The 13,451-nt window shown below is 49.8% G+C and overlaps 5 protein-coding genes across 5 annotated transcripts; 1 reads left to right on the forward strand and 4 right to left on the reverse strand.

Annotated features, from left to right (window-relative positions):
- Nucleotides 1–79: 79 nt before the first annotated feature.
- J4E85_008270 (uncharacterized protein) lies at nucleotides 80–1,303 on the forward strand (the record flags this gene model as incomplete). Its single annotated transcript, XM_051472496.1, has 1 exon — nucleotides 80–1,303. One exon carries the CDS (start codon nucleotides 80–82, stop codon nucleotides 1,301–1,303), a length of 1,224 nt encoding a protein of 407 aa, XP_051323961.1.
- Nucleotides 1,304–1,937: 634 nt separating this feature from the next.
- Nucleotides 1,938–3,840, reverse strand: J4E85_008271 (uncharacterized protein; the record flags this gene model as incomplete). The annotated part of the gene is made up of 2 exons (XM_051472497.1): nucleotides 1,938–3,537; nucleotides 3,767–3,840. The coding sequence occupies 2 exons, from the start codon at nucleotides 3,838–3,840 to the stop codon at nucleotides 1,938–1,940; spliced, it is 1,674 nt and encodes a 557-aa protein (XP_051323962.1).
- A 586-nt stretch (nucleotides 3,841–4,426) lies between these two features.
- Nucleotides 4,427–6,175, reverse strand: J4E85_008272 (uncharacterized protein; the record flags this gene model as incomplete). Its single annotated transcript, XM_051472498.1, has 2 exons — nucleotides 4,427–6,079; nucleotides 6,161–6,175. 2 exons carry the CDS (start codon nucleotides 6,173–6,175, stop codon nucleotides 4,427–4,429), a joined length of 1,668 nt encoding a protein of 555 aa, XP_051323963.1.
- Nucleotides 6,176–6,660: 485 nt separating this feature from the next.
- J4E85_008273 (uncharacterized protein) lies at nucleotides 6,661–7,696 on the reverse strand (the record flags this gene model as incomplete). Its single annotated transcript, XM_051472499.1, has 3 exons — nucleotides 6,661–7,014; nucleotides 7,067–7,502; nucleotides 7,554–7,696. 3 exons carry the CDS (start codon nucleotides 7,694–7,696, stop codon nucleotides 6,661–6,663), a joined length of 933 nt encoding a protein of 310 aa, XP_051323964.1.
- A 2,036-nt stretch (nucleotides 7,697–9,732) lies between these two features.
- On the reverse strand, nucleotides 9,733–13,190 carry J4E85_008274 (uncharacterized protein; the record flags this gene model as incomplete). The annotated part of the gene is made up of 2 exons (XM_051472500.1): nucleotides 9,733–10,166; nucleotides 11,606–13,190. 2 exons carry the CDS (start codon nucleotides 13,188–13,190, stop codon nucleotides 9,733–9,735), a joined length of 2,019 nt encoding a protein of 672 aa, XP_051323965.1.
- Nucleotides 13,191–13,451: the final 261 nt, after the last annotated feature.

The following is a 13,451-nucleotide window of genomic DNA, read 5'->3' on the forward strand; positions in this document are numbered from 1 at the left end:
TGCTACAATAAATTCCGCTAAAGACCCATACTTTTGGCACCATTGAATACCACAAATCTTCCACGATTACGATTACAAAATGAGCGTGACGGATAGCAGCAGCTACAGCGGCTTCTTATCGATACCCACTGAGATACGATGCCAAATCTACGACTACCTCCTCACCGAACCGCACGCAATCACGATTAGTGCTGGCTACACTACGTGTTTTGGCAACAGGATACAGGACCGCGCCCGGAAGACGGAAGTTCCAGGTCTACCACTCGACCTCGCGCCGCTGGCACGCCGCCACCACGATGCCTCTCTCCTCTCAGTCGCGAAGCCACCCACGATTGCCGTCGAGAATGGACACATGGAAGACATTGAGGGCGAGAAACTGGGCTTCCCCGCTGCGGTGGCGCTGATGCTGACGTCTCGATTGGTCAATGACGAGTTGAACGATTGTGTTCGTAGGCGGAGACATATCGCGCAGGCGCGTTCTACCGTCGATGCCGATGGAGTTGTTCACGACAACGAAGAAGACCAGGAAGGCCTGTCACTTTACGTGTCTTATCCTTACGGCGTCTTGGTATTGAAGCACCAATACCCCTACCTGTTGAAACAAGCGCGTCGAGTCTACATCTCTGGCTACTACACACCCCAGCAAGAGAACCAGCTCGATCCACGAGATCTCCAGACAAGCCATGATGAGCGCTTGACGCCATCCAGCAGCTTCGCAGCACAATCCTTCACCACCCCGTCATCAGGGCCAGCAACGAGCTTCACGCGTTCCTCTTCCCGACGAACAGCCCGCCACGGCGTCTCCGTCAACGCCTCGCGCCCGCGCCTCCGCCTCGACCCTCCCCTCCCCCGCGAATCCCGCCAAACAACCAGCATACCCACAACCTTCCCCTCCTTCTCCGCCTCCACCTCAGCCGAAGCCCCCGGCGCGCTCGCCCACCTCATCACGACCCTCTTTCCCAAACACACCACGCCCCTCACAAAGCTCACAACCCGTATCCTCTTCCCAGGCGAGGACTCGTACGGCTCCGTCTGGGGCGACGACAACAGCCCTGTCTCGCACATCCTGCGCAGTATCCGCGGCGGCAAGATCGATATGAAAGTCCTGAGAGGTAGTCTGGGAACGGGCCTGAGGCTGACGGCTAGGCCGAAGCCTGAAACGAGGATTGTGAGTACGAGTTGGGTTAATTGGAAGAAGGGGGATGTTGCGGCGAGGGGTGCCGCTGGAACAGTTAGGAGGGCGGGTGGGAGATTGGGTGTGAGTGATCTGGATGCGTTTTTGATGGGTGAGGAGGGGGCTTAGGATGTCTGTTATTGTTTACGGAGAGGACAAGGGTGTTTGTGAAGGACTGGCACGGCTACTGTGTGGCATGCATGTGCGGTTTCCTGGACTGCTGACTATATATTTCTCTTTGTACGATACATTCAGCGAGATATCTTTTATGTTTATCGGAACGAGCGGTCCACCAGACCATATGAATAGTCTGCTGGGTTTCAGCCTCTTCTCTTCAGTTCCTGGTATCCTCCTTCGCTATCGTGCTGTGATGGATCCATTTCCATTCCAATTGCGCACTCTTTGGTTTTGAGTGCATTGCACGACGTGCTCTTTAACCCTTTTGCCCTCTTCATGTGACGATAAGACAATGTCTTTGTCCGCAGTTGGAGTAGTCTGGCGAAGCGAGGGACAAGGTCTTCCTCCATTCAGAGCTGATCGGATGTAGAGCAGCGATGGACGCGAGAAGTCTCTTGGCTAATGTCTTGAGCGAATGTAAGGCCAGACTCGGGCTTTTGGGGTTGACGGGAGATCGCAGACTGTCGTGCGTTGCGACATGACGTGGAGGAAATCATCGCCGGTCGCCATCGGTCCACATCTCGAAGTGCCGACACAGCAGTGAAGAACAGGTTGGTACTCTCTCATACCTCAGGTGAACACCCTTCTACCAAGTAATCCACTTAACCGACCCGGGAATTCCAATCGCCAAATCCCTCGCATCTGAAAACTCAACCTTGACTGTCCGATCACTATCTTTCGGATGCGTCAAATAGAACGCGATAATGCGCAAATGCTCCGGCACCTCCAGCTCCGCACATATCTCATCTTCCTCGATACCCATCTCCGCTCGCGCACGTTCTTGCTCCAACCTCAACGCCTCTTCCGCAATCTGCCCAGCAAGCATGCCATCCCAAAATCCTTCTCGTCGGGGATGGCTCAACATGAGCTTTACAGCGCGCTTGCGTAGTGCTTGACACGAGGACGGTGCGCGGACGGCGATGGCCCAGAGTGCGGATGTGGGACCAACGGGCGTTTGGAAGATAGGCGTCTGCGCGCCTGAAAGAGGGAGGATTTTAGCAGCGAGTTCGAAGATGAGCACGAATTGTGCGGCCATGTCGAAGGGTTCGATGAAAGGTTTCCGCGCGGGTTTGAAGTCGCCTAGACAGGGGAATTTCTGGATGAGATCGGCTCGTGGGGCGCGGAGGAGGAATTCCATTTGGGCTTGTGTTAGTTCCAATGCCGTGAGGGGTTCGGTGTATTCTTCGCCGTAGGCAGGGGCTTGCTTCCAGAGATTGTCCATGGTGAGTTTGCCGCGGTGGTAGCGTGAGATGAGGTCGAGGTATTCGATGTATACTTCTTCGACTTCGTCGGCGGGGCGTAATTTGGTTCTTTGGTTGAAAGCGTGGATGCTATTTAGTAGGCTCTGTGTGTGTCCCAACATCGCATGTAGCGCAGACATACTCAGCGTGTTCGTTGAACTGCCCAGCGGTCTAGTCTTGGGCTTCGCGACCCAGGATGGTGAGATGTGCGTTGGCATTATCGCCCTAATCTGCGTATCGAATCCCACAAAGATGGTACGTATAGACTCCAGTTCTATTGGGTGATCAAACTTTTCTTTCCCTTGGTCCACTTCGTTTAACATCCGGATGCCGCTGCGTACGTGTTCGATTGCGTCTCTTTGGTAGCCTTGCAAACAACACATGCTGGTGAACAGGATAGCGCAGGTCATAAGCGTGATCTTATCTGATTTGACTACTTTGTCGTTACTCTTCGGCTTTTTCAACAAGTCCTGAATTGCTTGATTCGACTGTCGCAAAGCGAATTGTAGATAATTATCCAGTATGGCTGTCTCGGTCAGACGTGAGTCGCAGCCTTCGGAAAAGCGTCGATACATAGCGCCCAAAGCGATGATGCAGTGTTGAATCGCGGGCTCACGATGAGCGGCTTGAAGCAGTTCTCGTTGCCAGAACGGCGAATCGAGGAATCCGCGCAGATTTGAAACGGCATGCGTCATGAAAAACTCGAAGCTGTCCCGCTCCTCTTTGGTATCAAGACGAATGGCTGGAGCGATGAACACTGGCGAATGAGACCGCGTCAAGCTCCAACTTGATACCGACTGAGGTGAACTTTTCGATGACTCTGGAGGCGAGGGCGTTGATGGTGGCGGAGGTCTGAAAGTCGGATCGTAGCCATCGCACGTACGGCCCGTTGAGGTGCATCGTCTGCAGTTCGGTTTCTCCTCATCACACTTGACTTTGCGTATCCTGTACAGATTAGCAAGAGGCCATTGGATGCACAGCAGTACTAAAAGACGACATATTCAGCTTCAAGTTCATGTGTGGTGGGATTTGATGACGATGCGGCTTGGAGCTGAAGAATGGCTTATCGGTGGGCGGCGGGAGCTTTGCGGGCTATGAGCCCAGCCACGAACATAGTGCAAGCCATACCGCGCTATGGAGATTGGCACACTTTATAGTTGACGCAGCGACTTACTTGCAAGTTTTACAACCAGAGCGTGCTTTGGGTTTCCAGGCTCTCTGGCGTGGTTTACCGGATACCGTCGCCATGTTGGTTTGGTTGAGTTCAATCCGACCAATGAGAGGGGAGCCGGCGAAATTCAATTATACGAGCGAGCGTGTAGCAAGTACGGATTGAAGGATGTACGACCGCGCAAATGACATCGGTGGTTGAAGAGTAACTTCTGAGGCTGCATGACACTATGCAGCATTGCGGCGTGGTTGCCCGCACAGTTAGGCTACCGCGACCAGGCCCGCAAGCAGAGGCCACGGCTATTATTATCAAACTTGGCCAATGAGACGACGGCACGACAGGGTTTGCGATCCTCCTGGGCGTAATGCCACGAGAGAACTCGACGGAGTCGCATCCTTCTGGACCTTAGTGAACCGTTATTATTAGATTGGGGTATAGTCCACGGCGATTGATGCGGGGCTTTTAGACCGATTGGGTCCTGCAAAAAGGCATGCACCGCGAATTGTCGCGTGAAGCGCTTGGTATCATTTATCAGCAAGCGGCCATTATCAGCCTTACTTCGTAGCTACTTGCATTTGCGCGAATGAGAGTCGCATGATAGAATTACAGTTTTGTGGATAGTTGTATTGTCGTGTAGGCGACCAAATACACTGATCATGTTACTCAGAAATTTCGCCAGAGGTTCTGGACGAAGCCTTGTTTCACTCGCGGCTCGGTATGCGGTTCCGTCTGCACGTATTCGTCCTTCATATCCAGGTCCTTCCTCATTCCCGTGTCAAGATCAACCTCGTGGCTGCGCCTGAAACTTGTCTTGAATATGATTTTGTATCCCACAAACATGATCCCGAACACCGGCAACATAATGTAAGCGTCGACAAATGTGCCTGCATCAAATGGGCTCAGCGTCGTCCAGCCCTGAACAAGAGCGAGGAATATGTTGGCTGATACCCCAAAGTAGGCATTCCACGGGTAAGCGAGCGACTTGAAAGGTAACATGTCGGGCGTTCGACCTTGTGCTTTCCAAGCTTTCCGGAAGCGGATGTGCGTAAAGGAGATAGAACCCCAAACAAGGAAGGTAGAGACACCGCTCAGATTGACGATGTAGGAATACGCCTGGCCACCTCCAGTACTGACGTTCATCATGGATATCGCGCCGAACAGGTTCGTGAAGACAATGGCGTAGATTGGTACTCCACGGCTGTTCGTCCTCCCAAGGAACTTCGGCGCCATTTTCTCTTGTGCCATGAAGAGTATCGTTCGGGACCCAATGTAAATTGAGCTGTTCGCAGCGCTCAGGACTGTGATGAAGATGAACGCATTGATCAAATGCACGCCTCCTTGCCATCCAGCGTTTTGGATCGCTATGGTCATAGGGCTCTTAAGTGCGCGGCTGGCTCCGTTCGCTAGGCCGTCTGCATCCGAAGGGCATGTGAGCCCAAAGAAGAAGGCAACTCCGATGTATACGAAGAGAATTCGCCAAATGACTTGTCGAATTGCCAGAGGTACAGCTACCGATGGGTTTCTGGTCTCTGTAGCGGCCACAGCAACCGCCTCGACGCCGGCGTAAAACGTCGAAGCGAAAACGAAGACTGTGGCTACTCCGCGGAAGCCGTCTACCCAGGGACCGGGGTCGTTCCAGTACCGAAATCCGAGTGCCTCATCTTGCCCGATGAGACCGCCAGAAGCATAGATGATGGCAAAGATGAAATAGGCGCAAAGACCCGCAAGCTTGATCAGGGCAAGCCAGAACTCCGCTTCGCCGAAAGACTCGACGCCCAACATCTGGAAGCCTAGGAATGCAAACCAGAAGATTAGAAAGTAGCCCCATAGAGGCACCTCAGGACCCCAAAAGACCAGGATAGAGGAGATGACATTGTACTCGTTGGCTAGCACGCATGCCCACACCAGCCAGTACTGCCATCCCACCGCTACTCCGAATGCTTTGTCGACAAATCGGTCGGAAAGCGTGACGAAAGCACCACCAGTAGGGTACAGAGTTGTCATCTCTCCCAAGGATTGCGTAATGCTGAAAGCGATGAATCCGATAACGCTGAAAGCTATGAGCAGAGATGCCGGTCCTCCTTCTGCGAGGGCGCCACCAGTACCGACCAGAATACCAGGCCCAATGATTCCAGCGAGCGCCATCATGGACAGATGACGAGTTTTGAGGCCTCGCTTGACTCCACTGGGATCCATTCGTTGGAAGTCATCGTCGCTATAATTTGCCGTGGGCGACGGGTGCTCGGCGTGAGCTTTCGAATCAAGGAGGGCCATGTCGAACCGGAAGATGGTGGTCAGAGAGACAGACGCATAGAACTAGGCATACCACCGTTATAAGCGACTTCCTAGTTTTTACTTGGCGTGGGAACGGTAGATCTGTGACGAATAATAGCGTACTATGGCTTGGTGCATGTTGCGATTTTTACTGTGGATTGCGCGATGACAGGGTCTGATAGTTTCGTAGCATTCTGACGAAGAGCGACCATGAGTAGAATCGCTTCAACGCTGGAGGGCTACATATCGTCCCAACTTTGTACTGTTTGTTGCCGTGTTGATTGATGGCGTCAGAGTAGGATAACAACCGGGTGGCGGGGGCAGAATAGCAGTTGCGATAAGCTTGGTCCGCCTTAGGCTTAGCTTAGTGGGTTTTCGATCCTTCACCTTGGCGGCACTTCATCCGGTAAACCGCCACTCTTAAATCCATTAATCCCGACGTCAGCAACCACCGGACTTGTGCAAGAAGGACGCATGTTTCTTTTCTTATGAAGCATTCATTGCGATTCGTTATACTCTACAATACTCATTATCCATATGTACCCGATTTCCATCATCGATCGTTGGCGCTGAACCAGCCAGTCCATGTATTAACATTGGGGTAGAGTGTTATTACATCCGCCTTAGTTCTTGTTACCAATCTCCATGCGCTTCTTGAGCTTGTAAGCGATGGCGCGCTTCCTTGCGGCGGCGCCCTGTGTGAAAGCAACAGATCCGCCGAAGGGACCCGCGGCAGCACCGTTGCGGACGCGCATGACGCAGACGTTGTTGACGCCAGCAACAGTAGCGTCGCAAGTCATACCAGCCGGCATCTGTACCTTCATGGCAAACTCGGTGTTGGTGGCGAGCGAGATACCCTGAACACCGAGGCCAGGAACGTCCTGGGTGACGGTAGCAGGCTGCATAGCTGCCTCGTCAGTACCGCCTGAGGTACCATCGACGTCGGCAGTGAACGGTCCAGCACCGTCCTGGTTGATCTGGAAGAAACGAGTTAGAAATGTATGGATAAGAGTAGGAGTGATCGCTTACCTGGCGCAGAGTCATGGTGACGGTACCGTCGTCAGCGCATGTGGGCATACCGCTTGTGGCACCCGCTCCTACTGCGGCTGCAACACGTGACTCTGGTGGGCCATTGACCTTGTCACCACCTCCACCGAGCAGTCCAGCGATACCAGTAGCACCGGCCTTGCCGCCAGCACCGCCAGCACCACCAGCGCCTCCACCAAGAAGACCGCTGAGGAATTGACGCTTCCTCTGGCCAGCCTGTTGGATGTTGTCCTCGACACCAACACTTCCAGAAGCACCGTTGTTCGCAGGAGGCGCGGCACCCTGTCCCATGAAGGCACCAACCATAACGGCAGCATCAACGTTGCCGTTACCTTGTGTGCGACCAAGAGGACCAGTCTTGCCACTGGAGATTTCGCGGTCCCTGATGATGGCAGTGTCGGCTTGAGAACCGCAGCCGCTGAAGATTGGTTAGTAACTTGTTTCAAGAATAGAATGTTGAGAGACCTACTTGGAGGAGCAGTCGCGAGGGGTTCCGTCTTGGATAGTCAAGCCAGGCATGGTGACTCCGTTGGCACCCTTGATCTCAGAGACCACACCGTGAGCAGAAACGGAAGCCGCAAGGGCGAGGACGAGAGCTGGTGAGAAGTGCATATTGTATGTGTGTATTTGAAATCGAGATCAACTCGGTGGATTAAAAGATATGGGTGGTTTGAAAGTAAAGGTGAAAAGCGAGAAGCACCAGGCTAATGGAGAATGAAGTATTAGTAGAGGAGTTGAAGAGTTGAATGCTGATGATGATTGTAGAGCCGGCTTCAACAAGGCATCTTATACCTCTTTCCCATTGAGCGGCATTGTCGATCTACATCGCATCGTATTCTCCATTGGGATGACAGCCGCCCACCGCTCCACTCAGCTCGTCATTGGCATGTACAATTCAGTATGGATACAGGCAGGCTCTTGTGTCAAGATGCGTTTTCGAAGGTCTTCCGGCAAGGCTAAACGTGCTTGGCGGCAGTGAGGCGTTTCCCTCCCATACTTGGCTGTGGCGGAGTGCCGATTACCCAGGCGCTGAGAGGTGCCAACGTTCCGATACTCAGTTTCGTCTGCGCCTGGGGATGAAGGCTAAAGGCGCCAAGGCGGAAACTCTCAATGCAAGATCGTGGATTTGCGAAACGCTGTCTTTAGAGTTGCAGAATCCTACTAAATAAGCAAGCTCTTATATTAATAATACTTCTCTTTTTAAGAGAACCTAATTAGATAAGTATATATAAATTTTAGAAGTTATAAGTTACTTATTTATATTACTACTATAGTACTATAAAATAAAGATAAAAAACTAAAGTATTATATTATACTTAGATATAAATTAGAAAAAAAATATAAAATAGTTACTACTACTATATCTTTATTACTTATATAATATATATATAACTATAAATAAACTAATTATTACTACTACTTTTTTAAGCTCTAATATTTAGCTTAGCTTTTATAGCTATATAGTACTTATAGAAATTTTCTTTAAATTCTCTTACTTTAGATAGTTTACTATTATAAGTAAAAATATATTATAAGTAAAGAAGTTTTTTCTTACTTACGTTTTTTTTCTTCTTAAAGAGTAAATTATAAATATAAAAAAGTATTACTTTTATATTAGCTACTTTTAAAGTATATTATAGTATTAATATTAAAGATATAGTTAACGTCTAATTAGAAATAATTAATAATAAAGCTTTTCTTATAGCTAAACTAGTAGTACTAAATAGCTTTTTTTAATAATTTTAAATACTTAGGTATACTTTAGTATTTATAGAATAAGAGTTTTTAAACTTTACTACTAACTTTATATATAATCTATAAAGAAGATAAGTTAACTATATTTTTATAAGCTATAGTATAAAAATTATAAACTTTAAAAATTATAAAGTTATAAGATAGCTAGCTAAAGTAAATAGAATATATTATAGAATATATAATTATATAGGTAATAATAGCCGCAGGTAAGACACAAGGGCTAAACAAGCAAACGCATGTGTGTTTCACATAATACCACATTCACATTATTGACCTATCAGAATGTCCATCTCACGTAAATCTAATACATATGCTGAAGGTCACGATCAGTATTGACGAGTTACTCATGTATGAGCTTCTGTCGTAGCGCTGATCGCACCGTGGTGTTGTTCTTGCAGCCCGTACCAAAACGAGTAACTCCACCCCGCGCGCATGACAAGTCGCACCAAACACGGTTGATTCCGAACATGCAAAACCACACACTCAAATCATCGGTTTCCAATCACTCGCAACTATCCTGTTCAGCATCAGCGTAGGCGAATACTAGTTGCCGTGATCCACCCGCAGCTGCATGATGTTGCAGGCCCGTCGCCACTAGCGTTTCACCAAACGACACGGTCGATCTTCAAACATGAAATGCCTGGTCCCTCAAACTCGAGCCCTGGTAGGATATGCGACGGACCCTGTGATCAGAGGCTGGGGTGGGGATTCTGGGTGTGGCTGCGATGGTTGGTAAGTGGATCGGTCGAGGTGTTGTTGAAGTGGAGTGGCCGAAATGGGGCAGGCGTCGCGAAAGTTGGCTTGGAAGTTGCCCACTGTGATTTTAATGCAGACCCAGGTATGCACCATCACATCTTGTCTTATCGTATGTGGTGTCACTCGACACCCGTCTTTCATATTGCCCGGAAGATGAGTAGTAACTGCACTGCACCGACCATAATGGCTTCGCTAGTGACCATCCAGCTAGCAACGACAAAACCGCTTTGTAAGTCTTTTGCCACTATCGACCAGACGACTCCCATGATAGCACTCACGAGAATGCCGACCAGAAATGCCATGCATACGCGATTCGAATATCCTTCCTCCAGCTGTAAGCCCCAACCTATGCCAAGATCTGGAGCATCGCTATGATTCCATGGTACCGGGCGATCTATGCGTTTGGGAATGCGCTCGAGGCAGACTGCATCCTCTAAGCAGTCCTCATCTACCGAGCATGTGAAGCGGTGCATGAGGAAATCGTTGTCTAAGACGGGCTCGTAATCTGGGGGGTTGGGCTCGAAAGCATAATGCTGTTCAGTCACCGGTGGCACGCCGTACTTGAGATTGTCTACCTCATTGCGTCGCCATAGCTTGAACTGCGGACATTGTTAGCGAGGATATCATCATGGTGGCAGCTGCTTCTCGCCTTTACGAATTTGATCTTCTGTACAGTCTTCAGGCTGAACATACGATGGGCCCATGTGAACCTTTCGGCATAAGCCCTACGAAGCTCTGCGAAAAGCTCGCGATCGCGGGTGATCACGTTTAGTTGCAGGTCATGACGAAGCTTTAAGTATTTTCCCACTTTGAAGCAAACGTGTATGAAATCGCTAGATGAAGGTATTGTCACACTTGACGGATTCGTCGAACTCCCTGCTGCGACTTGCGACGGGCCGCTTGGAACGGTGTGTAGTCGCACTGAGGTACTTGATGAGATAGCACTTTGGCTTGCATTACCTTGAGTTTGTGAGAGATCTCTACTGGCTGATTGCTTTTGGTGATTGGTAACTGATGCCAGTGCTGGTTTTCCAGTCGTTCCGCTCGTAGTAGTAATGCGCGGGACACTATTGCCTTGGGCGGTCTTTACGCGGGATGCCTTTCTTGATGGTGTAGGGAGCATGACCATCTTACATTGTTTCCATAAGTTGTTCGTCATAACCAAAAGCCATAACATTGCTGTGTCGAATAAGTTGTTCCCAAGATCAAAGGGATCCCATGCTTGAAGAACAACGGTGTGTCCTGCATTTTGGAGCTTCAAGGCAAGGTCATTCATAGCGCCAGGTCTGTACTCCAAGTAGTGGCCAACTCCCTTGTATCCGCATGCCTGTATCTCTATCAGTAATTCTGCCGGTCGTGCTAGCGTACATGTGCTTTTTCCGCATGAGAATATACAGTGCAACGTCAAATGCACGTTTCGGTGTAGAACTGAGGTTGCACAGATGAGATTTCACTTACACATGTCCAACACATGCGGAAGCTTTGAAATGTCCGAGGCAAATACAAGTCATGTACCGGCCTTTTCTTTGTAGCGTATCTCACTATGTTAGTTCCAGGGTCTTGGATTCGATCGAAAACTCCTTTTGTGGGCTTATTGTCTGCGACATGCGTACCCACACGAGCTGCCCCCAGAGCTGCTGTGTTCAGTTCGAAGGGGATGGTGAGTTCGATAAGAGGTAACATCCCCTCGACTAGAAGGTCTGCAACCTGTCCCGACATGTAGCCGCGAACATAGCATGTTCCAATCAGTTTGTATCGGCGACCTTCTTTCCCGATATTCCGGAGTACGATGGGGACGCTGCAATGTGGGGAGAAACAGATTGCTTCTTGCTGGTCAGCTAATGCGAGTGAATTGATAGATAAAAGTGGAATTACAGTCACCTATCCTCATACTAGCTGGACCGAACCCTTGTACAGACCACCTTTTGCTTTTGAAAAGTCTTCGGCCTTTCGTCAAAGCATGTAGACGTTTGAAATCCGGATCAAAACGAGGAAAGTGGGATGTTTGACGAAAGTAGTCTTCGTCGTTTTCGGAATCATTGGCCATATCCTTGAGGAAGCAAACAAGCTTGAAGATTGTTTCGTGGTCTTCCTCTATGGTTTTGGGCAACAAGTTATGAACAAACTGAGAACCCCTGAGCCTACCAATCTTGGACAGCCATCTTCGAGGCAAAGGTACATCCAAAGTGTCGTGGGCATCGGTGACTGTCTCCACTTCGTCGAATAGGTAGGCTGAGGTGTGTATGCGATCATCTCCCAGCACATTGAGACTTTTGAGCTCGGAACTCAAGGTATAGCCTCTGAATAGGCTGTATGGTGACTCTCCTGGTGGAGCTCCTATCAAAGAGGCCGTGTACTCACTATCATTCGCTTGATGCAACAGCCATGGTGACGATTGGTGCTGTCTCCAAGGACGGAATATCACGTCCAGACTCTGGGAGTACTTCATACAAGACATGTAAAAGACCTTTTGGATTTCTTCCCATGTTCTTGAGTCTTCGGGGAACCGCTCGTTCGATTCCCAAGCATCAACATCGACCGCAATTGAAAGCAGACTGTGTATCTTGTTTCGCGGATCAGAAGACTCGGTAGTTGAAAACATGAATACCAGTTCCTCTAAATTGAGGGCAGGAGACCATGTGCCTCGATATGCGCCGTGCCCGCCAATCCAGTGAGAGCATTTGTCGATGTTGGAGACGAAAGAAATGGCCCTGCTGACTTTTGCGTTCGCATCTTCCGATTCGATCTTACGGTCAACCAATCTTCTGTAGAAGATCGTGATCGCTTCGCGCATTGTTGTCCAGTCAAGCGAATCCGTCCCGTGGAGAACGATGATGCGGCGTGCAACAACGATCTCCTGGACAACACAAACCCGTGTGAAATACGCGTGCATAAGAAACTCTTGTAAAGATTGCCACATCATAGCAAGATACTTGTCGGAGGGTTCATTGCTCATGTTCCAGGTCTTCGTACTGCTTAAGAACCGGAGCGCCCCCGGGTTGTTCTCCGACTCCTCACCTAACCAAATCAAGACCGTCTCCGCGTTTTGAAAGATCTGTCGGACCTTAGAGAATCGATGACTGCGCTCAACCAGATTGGGCGTGTTGATGCAAACTGCGTCAACCCAAATTCGTCGCTCTTGCTCATCATCTCGTATTCTTAACAAGGCGAGTTCGAGATTGAACGGTATCGGTAGGTCATTGCCATCTATGGAGATCAGACCACCATAGGCGTTCGTCCCCCACGTATATGAGATAGCCTCGTATCCCCTATCATCAAGACCGCTGCCCAGTGATCCGTATGGTGTTAACTGTAGTCGTTCCTTCCGGCCTAGAAGCGGGGCATTGTAATCATCTGATGGGTACAGAACGAGTATGAAGATTTCGTCGTCCAGCAAGGGATCTTCCGTGGTGAGATCAGCTGGTCCTTTGTTTTCCGCTGTTCCACCGAGTGTGCGCACGTTCTGTTCCTGCAAGAGATCTCTCGCGGTAGGATGGGGTAATTCCTGTTGGCCCAAGTTTTGTACACATGTGCGTAAAGACTCTTCGAGCGAGAAGTCCAACACGCTGGGTTCTGGTATTTCTTCTTCCTCCATTATACGTTCGTTGACTTTGCATGTGCATGTAGAGTGTTGTAAAGGTCAGACCAGCATTGCCAAAGCGGATCGAGGTGAGAACGCGGCTGAGATCAGCCAAGGCGCCCAGCTGGTGGGGTCCATATTATGCAAGGCCAACGGATACCGTGGCCGCATGCGTAAGCTGCATCGAGACCGGTGAATTCGTCTCCAACACGCGAGCAGTGATTTGCTGAAGTAAGCTGCGCGGGACCGCTCTAGGGCAGCAGAGGTCGCAGGACG

Source organism: Alternaria conjuncta (genome assembly GCF_024043145.1).
Source record: "Alternaria conjuncta strain BMP 0040 chromosome Unknown scaffold_12, whole genome shotgun sequence".
NCBI classification, from domain to species: Eukaryota; Fungi; Ascomycota; class Dothideomycetes; order Pleosporales; family Pleosporaceae; genus Alternaria; species Alternaria conjuncta.